This window comes from Patiria miniata, unplaced genomic scaffold (genome assembly GCF_015706575.1).
Source record: "Patiria miniata isolate m_02_andy unplaced genomic scaffold, ASM1570657v1 HiC_scaffold_13, whole genome shotgun sequence".
Taxonomy (NCBI): domain Eukaryota; kingdom Metazoa; phylum Echinodermata; class Asteroidea; order Valvatida; family Asterinidae; genus Patiria; species Patiria miniata.
Window position 1 is genome coordinate 4,605,997 of NW_024037051.1, and position 19,073 is coordinate 4,625,069.

General features: G+C 38.5%; 2 protein-coding genes across 2 annotated transcripts in view; one reads left to right on the plus strand and one right to left on the minus strand.

Moving 5' to 3' along the window:
- The window catches only part of LOC119720574 (pinin-like), a 28,287-nt gene extending 18,112 nt beyond the window's left edge, over nucleotides 1–10,175 (plus strand). Inside the window, exons 8-9 of the mRNA XM_038190297.1 lie at nucleotides 1,750–1,888; nucleotides 3,719–10,175. Of these exons, the coding sequence (XP_038046225.1) occupies nucleotides 1,750–1,888; nucleotides 3,719–4,302 (723 nt within the window). The 3' untranslated portion in view covers nucleotides 4,303–10,175. The remainder of the gene's footprint in view (nucleotides 1–1,749; nucleotides 1,889–3,718) is intronic.
- LOC119720580 (UPF0692 protein C19orf54 homolog) lies at nucleotides 10,172–18,194 on the minus strand. The gene is given in 7 exon segments (XM_038190309.1): nucleotides 10,172–11,226; nucleotides 12,326–12,396; nucleotides 13,099–13,225; nucleotides 15,072–15,193; nucleotides 16,961–17,041; nucleotides 17,758–17,899; nucleotides 17,902–18,194. Coding segments are annotated over 7 exon segments (1,029 nt in total). The 5' UTR covers nucleotides 18,026–18,194; the 3' UTR covers nucleotides 10,172–10,864.
- Nucleotides 18,195–19,073: the final 879 nt, after the last annotated feature.

A 19,073-nucleotide genomic window follows, 5' to 3' on the forward strand; every position in this document is an offset into this window, starting at 1 on the left:
TAATCATGAGCTAAACAACACTCATGTGTTATATGGTTTGTCTGTTCAATCAATCATCAACAATTTGTTTTGGACTCAATAAATTTTACGAAATTATGGTTTTTATCAATTGATAAAATTGCAGAAGTTATTTTCTTTACATTCAAAGCAGGTTCTGCGAATTAAGTCTGTTTCCGCGATCGCGGAAAACCATTGGCCCTACATATTCACCTCATACATGTACATATTCACCTCATACATATTCATAAGTTACACACCAGTTATCCTTATATAAAAAAAAACCCATTGCTGTGGGTGTGCTGCACTCTTTTCATTTGGCTAGGGCACTTTTGCATGTGTGCACAGTCCCTGTGCAATAGTTCCACGATAAAACACATGCGTAGTAGACTATCGCATCTAATCTGTGCCATACTTTACTGTGCATGCGTACATGTATGTATCCTGTGCATGAATCCTTGGGTGCACACTTGATAAATAGCAAACCATAGCGGCCAACACATGATGGTGAATGGACCATTAACAAAATCTGCTCTCATTCATGAACATGTTTGAGGTATTGTAATACTAACTTAAAATGAAAGGAAATTCAAGTCATGTGTGACGAATTAGGGAATAACAGTGTGAGGAGCCCGTCTTCACTGCGTGATAATGACCGCGTTGGGGGATGGCTGCTGTTAATGGACAGAGCCGAAATAAACAGTTAAAATGCTCAAATTTTGACTTTTCTTTCGGCGATATTTCCAGACTTTTTGTGTTCATGTTGAGGGGCCATATTTTAGCTTATGGCTTCAATATGTTACCCTGTCTCTTCAATGTGTTTTTCTTCTTCATTGCATTATGACTGACGTCCAGCGTATGGACTTCTGCTGTCAAAGCGAAACAAATTACAACAAATATTTTTTATATTTTTACCTGACTGAGGAAGCTGGAATTTCGTTTACATATTCCTTGTGTCCAGAATTACAAAGATGCTCGGTTTAGAAAAAGTAAATATGTCCTTGTGTACAGAAAATAAATCAAAGCTTTCATCGTAAACATCCTCAGTACGAACATGTCGTGTGAAGACTTATTCCACGCGCACATTGCAACTGTGTTGCATACAGCGCATAAGTCTTCACAGGATGGTGGTTGAGCGACGTGTACTGCTGTATTGTTACAAGGTACCGTAGGATTGTTGTATATTTGGCCAATCATTGGCTTATGATGCTGGATCAACGCTGGTTCAGGGGCCATTTGTTCGCTTGTTTTGAAGCCGGTCTATATATCACGTTTTAATGCACCCTCACGTGATCGAGACTTGACCAATCAGAAGCTATGAACTCTCCAAGGTATTTATTGATTTGAGTTGAAACCCACATTTGGAAGATCTTGTCACCACACAAGCGTCCAGCATCACTACCACTTTGCTAGGGACACATTTCATGGTACTTAAATTAAAGGTCGGAAAGTTTTGTTTTAGTAACAACAGGTTACCAACCAAAATGCTATGCCTTTGGCTGATTCCCTGCTGATTTTTGCTGGGCAAGAAAATAGACTAAATGATATGTACTGCTTAGCAGCTGCATGGAATTAGCCTGGGAAAAAGTGTGTGTAGAAATGAAGAAATAAACAAAATGTCATGGCAGCATTGCTGTTTGGCATAATTAACCTCTATATATTTCCAACGACCTTCTTCAATCCTGCCGCATCCTCCTGCACTTTCTGTTGGATTTTGAAGGCTTTAACATTAAATGTTTTCTTTTTCTACAGCAAGAATCTTGGGACGCTCATACTAAGAAGCTGAGTAACTTTATACGCACCAAGGCCAAGCCCCCAATATTCTACAAGCCAGCCAAGCCCTCGCTAGTGACTGAAAAAAACTTAATGGACTCCAAGGAACTGCTGAATGGTGAGGCAGTTTTTATGTGTTAATATCCACTGCTTGTTTACAGCACTTGGTACGAATTTGGAAGGATGAGGAGGACCAGTAGATCTCAGGACAGACTTGTAATCCTGTGGTCTTGATACTTTGATGCATGCAGGACTTGATACAGTGGCCGATATGGGAGGGTGGAACTTTTGGCAAAGATTGAAGTGAATTGAAGAGTGCCGTACATGTAGACACCAAGGGTTAAATGAAACGTGTTCTAAGAAAACCTGGATAGAGTTGCACATATTTGATGCATTCCAATAAGTGTTTTTTTCCCCCTGCCTTCAGATGTTGTTTCTTTATGACGTTGTTAGGCATGGTCTGGTACCTAGTATTCGATCAGTTACCACCACATGATTCAGTACATAATTAAACATGATTCTACGTGTAGACTAAAACCAATACCTCAATTAATGAAGGCAAGCAATGGCCCCTTAAGTTTCTGATATTTTACTGGTTGCTGTGCATTATGAGCACTGTTTCTTCCCTGTAATTGGCTTGGTTGACAAATAAAGTGTAGACATGGCAAGCAGTATGTGTGTGTGCTGCATGCATATGTGTAAGTACCCAAGTTAGTTGACTCTGCATCCGACGTTTTCAAGGCTTAAGGATCATATTAAACACCACCCTGGTATTGGATCATTTGCATGTGCAAGATTTTTGAACACGTATGCAAATGAGGAACAGTCTGAAGCCTGGATATGCGTTACACATTAGCGTTTGTTTTTGTATGCGGTGTCTGGGGTAAAAACAGAGTCAATTCGTAGCAGCGCGAGCACGGCGTGAGTTACAAAAACACGATTTTTTGAAATCAAACTGTTACGATCTTATCGAGACAACATGCAGTATCATATTTCATATTAATATGAGCAAATTGGAAAGGAAATTAGTATTTTCGAGAAGGCGTGGACGAATGATCGCGAAAACACGTACTGCACGTTGTGAATAATAGCACCAAGTACACGATACAAATCCATTACTAGCCAATTGCGGTATCCAATCAGGATACAGGAAGAAAGTTTCCTATCCAGGGTTTACTATTGGAAACGCGGTTGGAAATAAAGTAAGCACTGGGGACGAGGTTGATTAAACACTGACCAGTCTCTGCCTGACTATGCAACATTGTAGTCTGGTTCCCAGACCAAAAGATTCTGACTATTCCCGATGAATCTTAGGTCCGGTAGCCTCCGGTAATACATTGTATTACAATTTACGTCACGTGACTAAAACGGGAGGAATTCCTCCTTTTCCGAAAATTTCCGAAGTTTGCCGAAGTCGTTTCGTCGACAATCGGATAGCGCCCGAGTATTTCCGAGTATATGATATAGGTTTAATTAACTGCTAAATGCTTATTAATTTTATTTTGAATCAGTTGATAATTAATATTCATTGCTTTCAGTTAGAAAACTTGAAATTCAACGACGATTTTGTGCATCAAATATACTCGGATCAGATGGGCGAACTTTTTGCTGCGTCATGTACAATTTTGAATTCAACTTTGTTTCAGTTTCATTGATACACGTCTCAAATGATTGAGACGTGGAGGAAGGGAGGATTTGTATTTGCAGAAAATCTTTCCATTAGATAAAATCCTTTGTAGAACGGTTCGAATTATATCAAGTTACATATGTGTAATAAGAAAATATTTGAATTGAGATGTAGTTTGTCGACATTGGAGCAAATTTTTTTTTTATACTCTGCAAAATTTTTACCTTAAGGGCCTGTGTCACATGATGGTCTTTTGTAAGTAAATTGACATAGATATGATATCCCCTGCATCAACAGTTCATAAAATTGATTGCGTTGCAGATATGATGAAGAAGCGACGAGCTGAGATTGAAGCAGAGATCCAAGAGATGCATTCAGAGCACGCTAGCAAGGAGACAGAGCTTGATGGGCAGGAGATGACCAAGGTCACCGAGGTAAAGGGTAAGACCAAAGATAAAAAGAAGAAGCACAGTAAGGGTAAGCATGAGGAACGCAGAAATGGGAAACATAGCGAACCAACAGATGGAGCGCCCGCAACGGAACCAGGGGATAGCGATGACGACGACAAGAGAAATGCTAAGGATGTGGCTGCCGACTGGGTTCAAGAGAGGGTGGTTGGAGAAGGGGAGCCAGGTAAGGATGGGGTTGGGAAACAGGGGTCAGAATCATCTTCTTCCGGGGAGGAGGAGGAAGGGGAATTGCAGGATAGGAACAGTCAGGATGAGGCAGCAGGCATGGCGGAGAAAGCAGCCACCCATGCTGCTGCTGATGATACTGATGATGGGGATCAAGAAGAAGGGAAGGAAAACATTGAAGCCAACAAGCAGGACTTCCGGAGTGCTTTGTATCCTGAGGAGGATCAGAGGCAGGAGTTATCCTGGGAGGATGAACCCATGGAGCAGTGATGCCAAAATCATCACCTTCAAAAACTGTTTTTATTTCATAATGAACTGCACTCTTGTATGACGACTCATTAGATGTCTGTTACACTCCTGGAGTATACTTCTCTATCATAATAGTGCTACTGCTGACCATTCAGACTGCACTGTTGGCCCAATTGATTTTTACTGTGCAAAGGTATCATCTGCAGCATCTAGAAAAGCGCACACTGCCTAAAGGTTATTGTGAAGATAGTGATGATATTTCATTTTTTAAACCTAGCTATTTCGTGTGAAGCTAGCGAAAAACAAACTTGTTACTGCAGTATTTTTTTTTTCAACATATTTTTCTTCCAATTCATTTGAGTGATATTACAGCAGACTGGTTTATTATGTGGATGTAACAGACTTGTAATCAAGTCCCATGACAGGTTACATCATGACCGTATCGCATCATTTTGTGTTATATGATGTGCTGTATTAATAAACAATCAGCTGGGATGATTAAAGAGGAAAGGGTCAATAAGTTACAAGGTCCTGTCTTTTTGTGTTCACAAAAAAGAAAAAAGAAAAAAAATTGTTTTCCAAACTTTGCTCGTGATCAATTTTTAATTCACTTTTGAAAGGAGTGTTTATGTCGGAATAGAAGCGTTTAGTATTTGTAACCAATATTGGCAATAACTACAACCAAATAAACTCTAGAAAATGTTAACCATTCAAATAAATAAAAAATGGCACGTTTAAATGAACATCAACATTTCACAATTTGCATGCTAAAAAAGTTAAATCGAAAATAACGGTCTTCAAATCTGAAACGTTTTCTCCAGTTTTCTTTTAGTACATGTATCGCATGTTTGCCTTCTAAAGTCCACAAGCAATGTCCCATTATTTACCTTTTAGAACTTGTTGGTCAAAAACAAGACTACACTTGCATAGTGAGTTGGACCTTTTCTCGATTTTGGACATAATTTATACTCACTGACTCAGTCAGTCACTCAATGACTCAGTCTCCCAATGACTCAGTTAGTCACTCAGAGACTCAGGCAGTCACTCAGTGCCTCAGTCACTCAATAACTCAGCTAGTCACTCGATGACTCAGCTAGTCACTCGATGACTCAGTCTCCCAATGACTCAGTTAGTCACTCAGAGACTCAGTCAGTCACTCAGTGCCTCAGTCACTCAATAACTCAGCTAGTCACTCAATAACTCAGCTAGTCACTCGATGACTCAGCTAGTCACTCGATGACTCAGCTAGTCACTCAATGACTCAGCTAGTCACTCGATGACTCAGCTAGTCACCCGATGACTCAGCTAGTCACTCAATGACTCAGCTAGTCACCCGATGACTCAGCTAGTCACTCAATGACTCAGCTAGTCACTCGATGACTCAGCTAGTCACTCGATGACTCAGCTAGTCACTCAATGACTCAGCTAGTCACCCGATGACTCAGCTAGTCACCCGATGACTCAGCTAGTCAATCAATGACTCAGCTAGTCACCCGATGACTCAGCTAGTCACTCAATGACTCAGCTTGTCACTCAATGACTCAACTTGTCACTCAATGACTCAGCTTGTCACTCAATGACTCAGCTTGTCACTCAATGACTCAGTGCCTCAGTCAGTCACTCAGTTACTCAGTGACTAAGTCAGTGACTAAGTCAGAAGACAGTAGGCTGGCCCATGTATCCAGCAAGGGGCAACATTCTGTAATACATGTATATCGCAAGTGTAATTTTCAAGGTTGAAACATTTTGAAATTGATGAAATCAACTAAATTTGCCAGTGACGCATTAACAAACTGGACTTAAGATAGCAGCATGTATACTGACATTGGATTCTATCACGTTGATAAGAAATATTTAGATAACTTTTTGGAATCAAAAATATTGCAGCGATGTAGCTTTCAATGTCATCGCGACATTCAGCGTAGTGAATTAAACCACTCCGGTCATGTGACCACCTTTTGGGCAATCACAACTTAAGATGGACTTAAGTTGTTAGAAAAAAAAAATGGTTGTGTCAAAGCAATTTTTTATTGGCTTTTCTGCAAAGTTGTGGAAAAGCCTTTGTTTTTGTTCTGATTTTTTTCTTTCCCCTTTTTGTTCTATCCCAAATCCCATAGACTTTGGGCATTCATCGTTGTCATATATGACCTGATTCACAAAAAAGGGTATTATGTCGCAGACTAATGAAATTTAGTTATATAGATGGTTGGAAAGTATTTGGTATATAATAGAGCTCCATATCCCCTTCTGTTCTGGAGAGACGACGTATTTGCATATTAATTACTTCCTTGGAGTTTGAATTACACAACTAAGAAAACAGGCTTTGAAAGAGCTGGCTCAGTTGTAGATTTGGGCACGATGCACTAAAAATTGTAGTTTTTTCCCCCACTTTATTCATGAAAATCAACATTTCTGTGAATGAATCCTGAAACTTTAGGTAATAAAGACATTATTCATGACAAAACAAAAAGAAAATTACATTTTGATGAAATTGTCACCCTCTCAATGATAATGCACAGCGCGACTGAATACTTTTTTTTTTGTGGAGCTGGTCACATATATCATTCAAAGTTAGCATAGGCATAGTCCCTATAGCAAAGTTGTGTCCTGTGGAGTGATGTCATGATGAGGTCATTATGTGTCATGTGACGTCATCTTAAAGGTAAATCTTTCTGTGGCCTATGTTTGTAGAACTACAAGCTCGATAAGGTTGAAACTTTGCATGTACACATACCGGGATGTGTTATAGATGAAAATTTAGGTGATTGATCACGTGTTTTTATGTAGATTTTTGAAATTTTGAGATTATTGCCATATCTCACGAACACAACAGCTAAATTCAAAATTCTTTTGGTAATAGGTTTGTTAAGTCGTAGGTATTTGCAAAAAAATGTGAAAATTGTGTGACGTTATCATGAGTCATCACATATGCGAAATATAAGGGTAGGTCATATCATCATAAAACTTGGTGGGAAGGTAGATAATGATTACAAGTAGGCAAAACCCGAAATGACGTCAAGATGACGTCATCTATTGATTTTTAATACAATGTTTAAACTTATATTTTGGGCTACTGGCAAGATTTTACATTAAATCAACAAAATTATAATTTACATGAGTGCACATCACCAAAAAAACGCATTAACTAAAAACAAATCACAATGTGGCAGAAGTTTTGATCATTGCCTGTAAAAATGGAATGTCAACTTTTGATTGTTTTTTTAAATGTCTGAACAGTAATAGGTATCATGAATCAATCTTAAATCAATTTTTTTTTTAAAGAAAAATGGGAAAACATAATAACAAAGAATACAAAAAACAAACGTTCCAGCTGACTGGCCCACTCTGCTTAACACAGACAACACTGAAGTGAGAGGATTCCTTTGAAGATAATGTATGCCAAAGTAGAAGATGCAAATGCTTAGTGTGTGAAACATAAGGCTTATTAACAAAACAAAAAGTAAAACAAAGGAAAACTATTTTGTTTTGGGTATTGACATGAAACACAGAAAGACGGAACTTGTAACATGCTGATAACTTTCTCTGATGTTTCCAACAACGAGGTAAGTATGATGCTATCTTTAATTTTAGTCTCTTGTAAAGCATAGTTGTAGCCCAGTTTTAAACTTGTGTGTACATGTAGGTTCATGTTTTATCTACGAGGCTGTGTAGATATACTGTGAAACGAAGAACTGAACATCTGCTTTTGTAATTGTTTCAAATTGAAATCTGTTTAAACTTTCATCCCCCCTTCCCGTCATTTTAAAGCAATACATCATTAATCCTGTATAGAACATGTAAGCCCCTTCACTCCTTCACAGTTGATTTTCAAATCAAAATAAAACCTTTGAATATTCACGGATTGAAAACAGAGTAAAACCTTGATCAGAGGGTTTGAGTGGGGATTTGTATCTCATTGTAGGCCAACACCATTGCAAAGAATTAGGGATTAGGCATAATTGTGTTTTTTTTGCCCCTGTTTTCAAACCACTTTCTTCCAGCTAATTTCTTTCTTGCAACATGAAGTTATTCAACATTGTCTGGTATTTTTTTTTTAAACAGGGATTTTATTTCTTAGACTGTAAGTGACCAAGCAAACTACATTAACGTTCATGTATTTGATTTTACTACTGTCATTTCTCATTTCTGTAATTTTGATGGTGTCTGAAAAAGGTACTTACATGTATTTGGACCAATAATTGTGACTTCTCCCTACTGGCTGCCAACAGAAACATACAAGCAGCTTTGAGTGAAGCCTTGGTTTCAAGTCTGTAACTGAATGGGTCTTGTTTGTTCAGCCATGTTAATGATACGCACATAATGTACTTGGGTTCACATGCATGTGATTTAACTCCCAATGAGTCATATCCCATCAGATGAAATGTTGAAAAGAGTAATTAAAAAAATATTTAACACAGTTCCATATTACCAGTGGCACGGATGGACAAAACCTGACCACTCTTAACTTGAATTCAAGTCTTCTGTGAGCAGCTTTAAGTCACTGTATCAGTATCAAGCATTTCTTTTTTTCATATAGAAAGCAAAATTAAATAAACAAAATTACTGATTATTTTACAAACATGACACAGAACCATTTAAATGCATACTTATTTTCAGATTTAGAGTTTGAAGTGGATAATCAGAAGATGTTTTGAAAGGCCATTGAAAGCATTGGAGTATTGCCACTTATTTGCTTATAAGTGTACTTTAAACTTCATGAAAGTTTTATAAAAGGTGCTCAGGTTGTCAAGAAAAATAACCAGAAAAGAAGTTTCACAGACATTCTCAACATTTGTAAAATGTTTGATAGAGTGACCTTTAAAACTGTCGTATATTTGGAAGAATTGACTTAACATTTCAGCTCAGTGGAAGCTGAAACAAAAAAGCTCTGAAAATACATTGTTGTGAATGATAGTGACAATACGCATCGCATTATGCCACTTGACAGTGATATGTCACCACCTCACCAAGTTGAGTTCACACCTATTCCATTCATTCTCTCACAACTTGCTTTTCAGGTGCTCATTGTGACTATTGATTGGGATCCAAATTAGTCTTATGAAATGAATGTTTTGTACCAGTCCTATCTTGTACTCGAAACATAGATTTTTCCTGAAAACAAAATTCCTGTTATGAAGAGCATTTTATTGCATTGGATAACCATTACAAATAAGGTCTTTACATGAACTGTTTGCCTAAATACACAATGGTCACAAAATGGACTGGCTATGCTTTTACGGGAGGCAGTTTTCCATCCTAAATCTAGGAAGGGCTTAAAGAAAAAGATAGTCTGACATATATGTGCTTTCATGCTTGTAAAATGTGTTACTCATGTATAGAAGAATCCTGTCACCAGAATAAGAAGGCATCATTTGGGTGGTACCATGTTCTTGTGCATAAGCCAATTTCATGTAGCTCGTTTGCACAGAAATTTCCCAACAGGCATATTTAGCGAACAAAACAGGTTAGTAGCCCAAACTCTCATGCGGTGTGCATGGATTGTGACCGGTATGTCTACTCAACTGATTTATGCACAGTACAGAAATCGACTCGTCAATATTTTCTGCTCAGCGCTTCTGTGAAATTGGGGTCTAGTCATACACGTTCTTAAATTTGAGGTCCAATTTGTAAACATGTCATTGGTACAACATGTAAAATCACAAGTGTGTTACCACCTGAGTAATGGCTTCCAAGTATCAGCACCAGAATAGTCTATGTGTACATGGCCCAAGAATTCAAAACATCTTTCTCCTTGAAACTGAACATCAATTGCACCATTACTTTGTAACTAGTGGGACTACAATGTGAAATGGTTTGCTGACTGTATTCTTTATTGTCCTAAATAGAAAGCCAAACAACGACCTAATAAAATGAGAACAGATATCTAAGAATAATTGGATGTGGTCTCATTGTTTTTTTTTATTTGTGAAGCACTTCAATTCTTCAACAATTTAAGGTCCACCTCCCGTCAACTGCCCCTCCCCAAAAATAAATATATGAACACAACTACTAAAAAAATAATTCTCTGGAAAAACCTTTGCACAACTACTTCTTTTTCATTTCTACACCTGGATTCAATTTTGAACTTCAAACTGTAAAACAAGTGATTTTCCAAAATTATGTAATAAAACTTCTGCAATATAAACGGAATTGGCTCAATAACAGCACTGGAAGTATATTAAGTCAAAACATGTAATTTTAACAATCCGCCTATGAACTTGTAAAAACTTTTCTCACATAATCCAGGTGGTTCATATAAAAAGGTAGGAGTATTTCATTCTTCAGAATTTGAATGCCCAAAAATGCTCAAATTCTACACGGCACTACTCATAAGATTCACGAGAAAATAGTTAATAATAATTTATTTCAATCTTTAAATAACTAACTCAGCGATGTAAATATAAAACCCCATTTTTCAGCGTTTGTTAGGATATTTTCTGTCATACTTGAGTTCCATGAGAGCAAAAAAGTCCTGGCAAGAGAAATGGTTCAGGTTAAGTGCCTTGCCCATGGACATGATGGACACAGCAGCAATGTTTCCTGCACAACTCAACATTTTCCTCCCAAGAGGGTTTTCCCCAAATCAAGGCCTTATCAAGACCACTTGACTGCACAACCCTGCCTGTATACCACCCTCTGGAATCATAAACTTGCCAATGTCTGCCTGGATGCTGCTACCGAGTTCTAGAAGGTTAGAATTGCTGTCAGACAGTGCAGTGTACCTCCAGGGGTGGATATGGGTGCTCTTACCCTGCCTGGCCAGGAGGTAGACATCGGAGGCAGGAAGGCTTTGTAGGACAGCCTGAACTGTTTGGATGGTGTGCTCGGACAGCCCATCGTGGTTATCAACGCTGATGCAGTACAGGTTGGATGCAGCTGGATCCTGATGAATCTCTTTCGAGTTCAGATCTGGAAAGTCAGCTCTGCTGCATTGCAGCAAAAAACCTTCGTGAAAATGGAGAAATAGACTAGGTTAACTGTTCTGAACTTGAATTAGAATCCCATGGCAATGCTTATTTTCCCCAACAGTTAAAAGTCTACACATACAGGGTGAGTAAAAAAAAACCGAAACCCAAATGTCGGGACTATTGTTTCAGTGCAGTTCTGCATGTAGCACTTTCAAAATCTAGGATACGAAAGCCCAATTCATAAGCTTTCTTTTAGTACAAGAATCATTCAAATCACTCATGTACTTTTTAAGTTACAGAATTTTAAACACAACCACCGTTTTAAAGTTAAGTGTTCTTTCAGCAAAATGAAAACAAATCACATAGGGATGTGTGTTAAAACGGTGGTTTTGTTTAAAATTCCATAACTTGAAAAGTACGAGTGATTTGAATGATTCTTGTACTAAAAGAAAGCTTATGAATTGGGCTTTCATATCCTAGATTTTGAAAGTGCTACAGGCAGAACTTCACTAAAACAATAGTCCTGACATTTGGGATTCGTCTTTTTTTTTACTCACCCTATACATGTATTTTGTTTTGGCTGGCAGTAAAAGCTGTGTCCACTGACTCCACTGAGACTTGCAGGCAACACTGTTTTCTGTACAACAGTTGGAAGATTAGCATGTTTCGTTCTGGACAATGGTCATCAAAGTCCAAGAAAAATCTGAATTTAGAGTTGGGAAAAGTTAGAACTAAAAAGTTAATGAATGTTGTCTACCAGTCCACAACTTGCTGGTACTTTTTTTTAGCCAAAAGTATCGTGTGACTGTTCAGGGTATCTGCACCATTGCAGTCTGTGCTATGGTAAGTGCATTCACCTTAGTGACGAGTGAACAGTGCTGAACATTGCCGAAAATAAGTCAAATTTTTATTTTTTAACTGGCAATGCTGTTTGAAACCCCAAAACCCCCCGATATCTTCTCTGAAAGTTCTATGGCTAAACTGTATGATCAATTTTAAAACCTTACACTTTTTACAGAAGGTCAAAAAATGCTGGCTGTCAGCCTGGGCTACGGTCATTTAAGTTCTGGTCCACTTTTGGCCACTATAAATGGTCACTTCAGGTTTTCCTATCAGTATAGGAAGGGTTGCATTACCTGAAATGACAGCCCAGTGGGCTCTATGTCCCCTTAAGCTGCATGGCTCACAGTTGGCATCCTTGTCATAACTTTGGAAATTAAGGAAATCAAAGCAACAACAAAATGAAGACTCATGAAAGAGTTTAGATCTATACAGTCCTGACCATGTATCCAGTGTTGCAGTGCCCCCTTGAAAAGAAAATGTATGCACCCCCAGGTTCCCCCCAGAGGTTTAACCCTAGTTAATACACCACTGCTTGAGATTAGCTATGGACTCCATGCACAGGTACCCAGTCACCAGAGTTACAGACAGAGCTAGTAGGGACTTGAATGCATTGCTGCAGTACATCAGGCACTCAAGCCAAGATGATATGGGTTGTACATACATGTACATGTATTCAGAATAAAAATGATTGTCTACAGATTAGGCTGCTTGTCTGTGTTGGGGTGATCATCTATTCAAACCGTGGACGAAAAATTCCAGAGAACAAAAGAGAACAATATCGTCCACGATTCCCAGCATACGTCCGCGATTGGGGTTGTGAACAAAACCTATGGGAGTCTTCCTAAAAAGTTAAAGTACAAACAAAAGAGGGACAATAGGACGTCCACGATCGACGGTGTGAACGGGCTTGTGTGTGTGTGTGGGTGTGAACCAGTGCACATATGTAATTGTCCCTCCCAAGGAGGTCAGGAAGCACCATCTACTGTTAATGCACAGAGTTCACATTGGCAACATTAAAATCTGTAGTGTATAGGTTTCAACTTCTTTAAACTTTGACTGAGGATACGGCACCAGGACTGGCCAACCATTGGCAAGGTGGAGGATGATGTCATCTCGGTTATCCGTCATGTTTCCTACCAAAACTCTGCCATTGACTCCACAGCTACAGGACACCAAGTCCAGTAAGTTTGTGGCTGTGAATGATGAAGCATTCATCTGATTAAGTACAGGTAAGTGTACATGTCAGTTTCATCTGTTATGAGGTACAAGTAAAGAACTGATTTTTTTGGAAACCACAGTTCAAACTCCCAGTATGCTCAGTGAATCTGGTTGTTAGGCTGCATCCGCATCAGCTGTCTAGAGCTAGGTCTAGGTCTGCACCCACTGATACTACGCGGGGACGCGCTGACAATAGACGTAGCCGTAGCTCTGGAAGCCCGTTTTGGACACTGCCTTAGTGGCTATTTGACCCTTCCTGTCTGTCAATCAAACGGTGGGCATTTAATAACCAATTCAATCACATCTTTTAGTCAGTTGACCGGGTAGCTTGGTCATTATCAGTCATAAGTAAACAGTGGGCAGAGCTTATTGCAAAATCAACAAAACACGCTATTATTTGAAACAGAACTGACTACAGATGAAAAGCTTGATATTTTTAATGAGATATGATTCCATGAAATGTTTTTCTGTCGTGCTGACATTTAATAGAGAAAACACAAACTATGTTGAAACATTCAATTTCTAATGGTAGCAATGAAAGTTTCTCAAAGCATGAAAACCGAGTTTTAACCTCAACTTGATCTCAAACAGCATGACCATAGCTGCCAACTTTTCAAAATCCCAATTAGTAATCAACCCACGCGGTCATTTTCAACTGCTCGTTTTATCAAACATCAAGTACAGGTACATGGTTTACATGTACACATACATGTGCATACCCTTCTTGTTGTGAATAATAATGTACTGTAGGCCAAAAGATAATTAAAAAAATAAAAATAAAAAAAAAAAATAAAAAAAAATATTGTATTTTTTTTTTAAATAATTTTGTTTTAATGTCTGTATTTGTTTGTTGAAGTCAAATAAATAATAACAATAATAACATGTGCGCATATCTTTTTTTGAGATGCATGCTATCGATGTGGAGTTTTGAGTTCGTATCAATGTTTTTACACACAATGATTTAGGGCCACCGTATGCAATAGAAATATCCCGCCAACATACCTTGCAAACGCATGCTGATTTATCTTTTCTGGATGTTGTGACAAACTCAAACTCTATTACCAATTATTCCAACCATACTCTTATTAAATTCCATGATTAAAATCCACACTGATGGGTCTCATCCCGGCAATAAGCGACCAAATGTGCTCACGATCGTCACTGAAAAGTACTGCATACAGTACACACAACCACACATCCACGAGATGCACACAAATGACACACCATTGAAAAATAGTTTTAGTCTGGTCCTCAAGTACTCCACTGCGCACACTGCATTGATGTCTATCAGCTGCTTGACTGCATTCTTATTAGACTTGTCACCAGTCCATCCATTATTGCGACATTTCGCCAAAAGTTTTCGGTCAAAAACGATACTTTACAAGTATTTTTTTTTTTCGTTAGGTAGAAAATGGGAAATTCGTAATGTTTTAGTGGCAAATCGTATTTTCGTAATTTAACAAACAATTCGTAATAATTACGAAAAATTCGTAACAGTTGGCAGCTATGCATGACCCACTATTAGGTGTGAACTAACATCTTTACAATGACAGGTAAAATGACAGAGTTTGAATGCAGTCAATCAGTATTGACTGGATTAAGTTCAAAGGCACAAGTATGGACAATAACAAAAGAATCCCACTGTCACAGTTCACTTGAAAAGCTTCTGACTTGACTTGAGACTGGATTACTTGTAATTGACTACCGACTGACTTAATTGTATTGACTTGCAACGACGAGATTACAGCTCTGAAAAGAAATTGCTAGATTTCTGAGTTCCTTTTTCAGTTTCTTGAATCTTCATATTATCTTCTGGTTTACCTGAGAACATTTCCCCTTGAATAGTGTATCCTTTCTCTTGGGCAGTGTTCATGATGTGTCTCTTATCTGCAGAGACTGGCCCCAACATGTTGACAGCCATGCAGAGGGCGACTATACCACACCTGCCAAGAATCGAGAGTCAGGGATTTAGACTTGACAATGATTTTACAGTTTACGATGAGAATACACACCATAAAATAAACAATTATAGACATTTTTATTTCCTATGTGTGAATAAATAAGGGATCCGGCTCAGGTAATTATCAGCACCCAGACTCTAAGCGGTCTTAAACAGAGTGATTAATACCGACCGAGCACACAGTTATTCCCATTCATAAATACCTTTTCGGTCAAAAAAATATAATATTTCGGTCAAAAAATCCCGATTTTGTTCATCAAGTTCACTTCATGCTTTTTGAAACATCCCTCTAGCTAAATAATGGAGTGTTCAGCTGGCGATTACGATATAAACAACCCTTTTATGGAGATTGACGCGCGCGTGGCACGTTCTGTGCGATGTCGCGCAGAACGCACCGGGGCGTTGCGTTTTGAATTTAGAACTATACAATTCTGACTCACTGGTAGTGTTGTGCATGCCTACGTGAGGACTGTGAACGTTCAACCAATAAAACGGTAAGAGGCACTGGATTTTTAGGAGTCCACATTTTATGTGACACTGGAAAAGTGTTTAAGACCAGCTAGCCATCTCTTTATCATCCGTTTAAGACCGGCCACGTGACGGGCTCTCGACCAATAGGAATGGCTAAACTGTCTGAGGTATTTATGAATGGTAAACAAGACAAGCTTTTCTCATAGACAAGCTTTTTTCTTGGTACAGAGTTTAAAAATCTGGTCTGAAAATTGATCCTGCTGTAAACCATGGAATGCACCAAAACTTAAGGATTTTTGGGGGTTTCTTCAGAGTTGTAAAACCGTGAGGTTACAAAATTTCAGATCTGAAAACCTCTTGCCTTTAACATATTTATGAAAAGGAAGTTTAAAAGTGTGATGACCTTAATCCAACATTTATGACATTAAGGATGCGAGACATTTGTCAATTAATTAATGAACTTCTCCTCTGAATTGGCCACGCCCCTTCTTGGCCATTGACAACATACATGTAGTAATGTTTAGGCTGTCACACTTATTGCAGATATTATATAACTGGCATACTGATCCTTGTCATTTGATTGGTGGAACTCACACAACTTGACATTCATTATTGCTCCCATTCACGCAGGGGCTCAAAGAGTTCTATTCGCCCATGGTGAATGGGATTTACTATTTAACAGTTAGGATAATCCGTGTTCTATGGCGTGGTATTTGTGTGCAAATGCATGCTGGTGTGCGCGTTGAGCGTATTGTTCCAAAGAGCCATTAGCTAAAGAGTTGGGTTCAAACATTTCGTGAAGGGGTGGTTTGGAAGAGAGAAATACATTTCCCACCAATTTTGTATTGAAATAGAAGTTCATTTTATCTGTAAATCAAATGACAAGGATCTATATGTCAGTTAAAAAAAACATATTGAGTGGCTTTAAATTGTGAAATGGAAGGATATTATCACTTGGTAAAATCTGGACTTTTCCATTTCACTTGGCTTCGCTTCCTGAAATAGAAAAGTCCAGATTTTACCTTGCAATAATATTCCTCCCATTTCACTCTGAGCCACTTAATATTTGTATACCATTGTACCATTTTTGCAGATTACAGTGAAATCTCGATAAGTCAAACTCTGATAACTCAAAACAAAGGTTAAGTCCAACAAAGAATCCATTCCCTGCAGTAGTAAAACAATGATTTACAACCCTGCTTTACTCAAAACTCTGCTCAAGTCAAATGTTGAACCTGTTCCCTTGAGGTTTGACTAATCAAGATTTCACTGTCCTTACTCTGGGCCTTGTTGAAGGACAGGAGCTGTGTGACGGTTGCTTGCTATCCATACATTGTCGTCTCTTTCATTGCACATTCTCCTGCAGATCAATAGATGTATATTCAGTGTTTCATTGCATGCTTGAGATATATGGCCCAGAATGGTTCCAAATGGCACTTTTATCATGTTACTATCTGGTGTAAGTCAGCTTATTGTGTTTGTATGCATTAATGTTATAGTCATGTCCATCATCAGTCCATCACCAGACTGGACACAAGTAAATCACAAGTCAATTCACAATTCCAGTCACAAGTAACTGAAGATCAACAGTGATACAGGAATGCCTTTTTCAGTGTATTTGAATAACTTGTGACTTGTGACTTGACTTTGGACTGGTGCCTGTGATGGACATGTGAGGACTTGTGATGGATTTGACTACAACACTGGTATGCATTGTACCATGTACGTGTATTGGGAACTTCCCCATTACACTACAAGTATCACTTTGATTGTAGTGCGCATGTAGTCTACTTCTAGGACTAGAACAGGATTGCCTTCTACTTTTTAGTTTCTAGCACATAGTTTCTGAAGTTAATGACATTTCCAAGAACATTTTTGCTTAAGAAATATGAAAGAATATTTTCAAAATTTCCTCTAAATTTCTATTTGAAAATCAGGTGACAAATGATATATGCCTTTCCTGGTATAGTTTCAGGTCCCTTCCACACCGTCAGCTAAATTTTCGGATTTTTTTGTTTTGTTCAGAACTTGTTACAGTTCAGCAAGCAGGGCTTATACACACATCAAAATACATACCATGACAGCAACTTTTGCATCCCTCTTGAAATCTCATCCTTCCCTGCCGTTGCTGAGGGTTTTCTTGCATCGGCCGATGCAACATTCCACACTGTATTGTTGGTCGGGTGTGATAATGATCCCAATCCACCCAAGGGAGGGGCGGCTGGCACGGGGATGAGGGAATCAAAGGAGGTGAGGTAGGAGGATTAGGACTGGGAGGAGAGATAACATCTGTGGATTCACGAGAAACGGAAACACAGCTTCTCTGCTCCTTGCATATGTCCATAACTGAAGCTAGGAAAGATGACAATAGTCTGTACAGGTTTGGGGTTATTATGGTAGAGTAAGTTTGACCATTGCTCCAGATCAAGATGGCAGGCGAGTCACGGCAGATATCTTTCACATGTTGTCTACTGCACCTAGAAGTGATACCAAAAGTAAAAACAGGAACAAATATATATACATGTAGTGTTAATTTAAGCTGGATAAGATTAAAGAGCTAAACCCATCGATGTTCATTTTCCTTCACCAAGTTGACAGCCATGTGGTGGTGTCCAGATATTGAGCACAAATCAGGAAGGGTTTCTCCGGCCTGTGGCACTTGAAGAAATCCCAGAAATTCCGAAGTGAACAAGTAAGAGATTCATTTAATCTCTGTTTCTTGCGTAACTTTTTATGGGGCCAATTAGCCCTATACATGTGTCTCAAATGCTGGACGTCCTCCATAAGAGCCACACAGCGATGCATGTTACATTTCCTGAAAAGTTGTGTTTCCTGAACTTGAAATCTAGATTGTTTAATAACCAAGAAAAATCACACTCCCTACTTCTAGTATCTACTTATCCTATAATTGTCAGAGGAAATTTGAAGAGTTGGTTCGAAATGACTGCAGGATTTTCTTGAGGTCATGGGTTGTGTACGTCCATCCCAGTACACCCAATATATCCAGACCACATGTGGGTGTCATTTAGACTGCTGATTACTGAAGTTAGGCAACTTTTGCTCATTTGTCCTCATTTGTTATGGACAGGACACATTGTATCAAACCCAACAATTTCTCCATTTGTTTGCAATTGCATACTAATATTGACGGTCACTATAAATAAACCACCACTCAACACTCAACAGCAAAACAATGTTATTAACTACAGGTAGGTGTAAATAATATTATTAACCAGATAAGTAGTTTCCATAGTGAATTTCAGGTGAAAAAAAAGTAAAAACACACCAAAAAATATAAATATTATATGCACACTGCACTATTCGTAAAAAGTAAGTAGGCCCTACAGGGTAAATGTAGTGAAGTTCATTGTACCGTCCGAGTTTATTTTTTT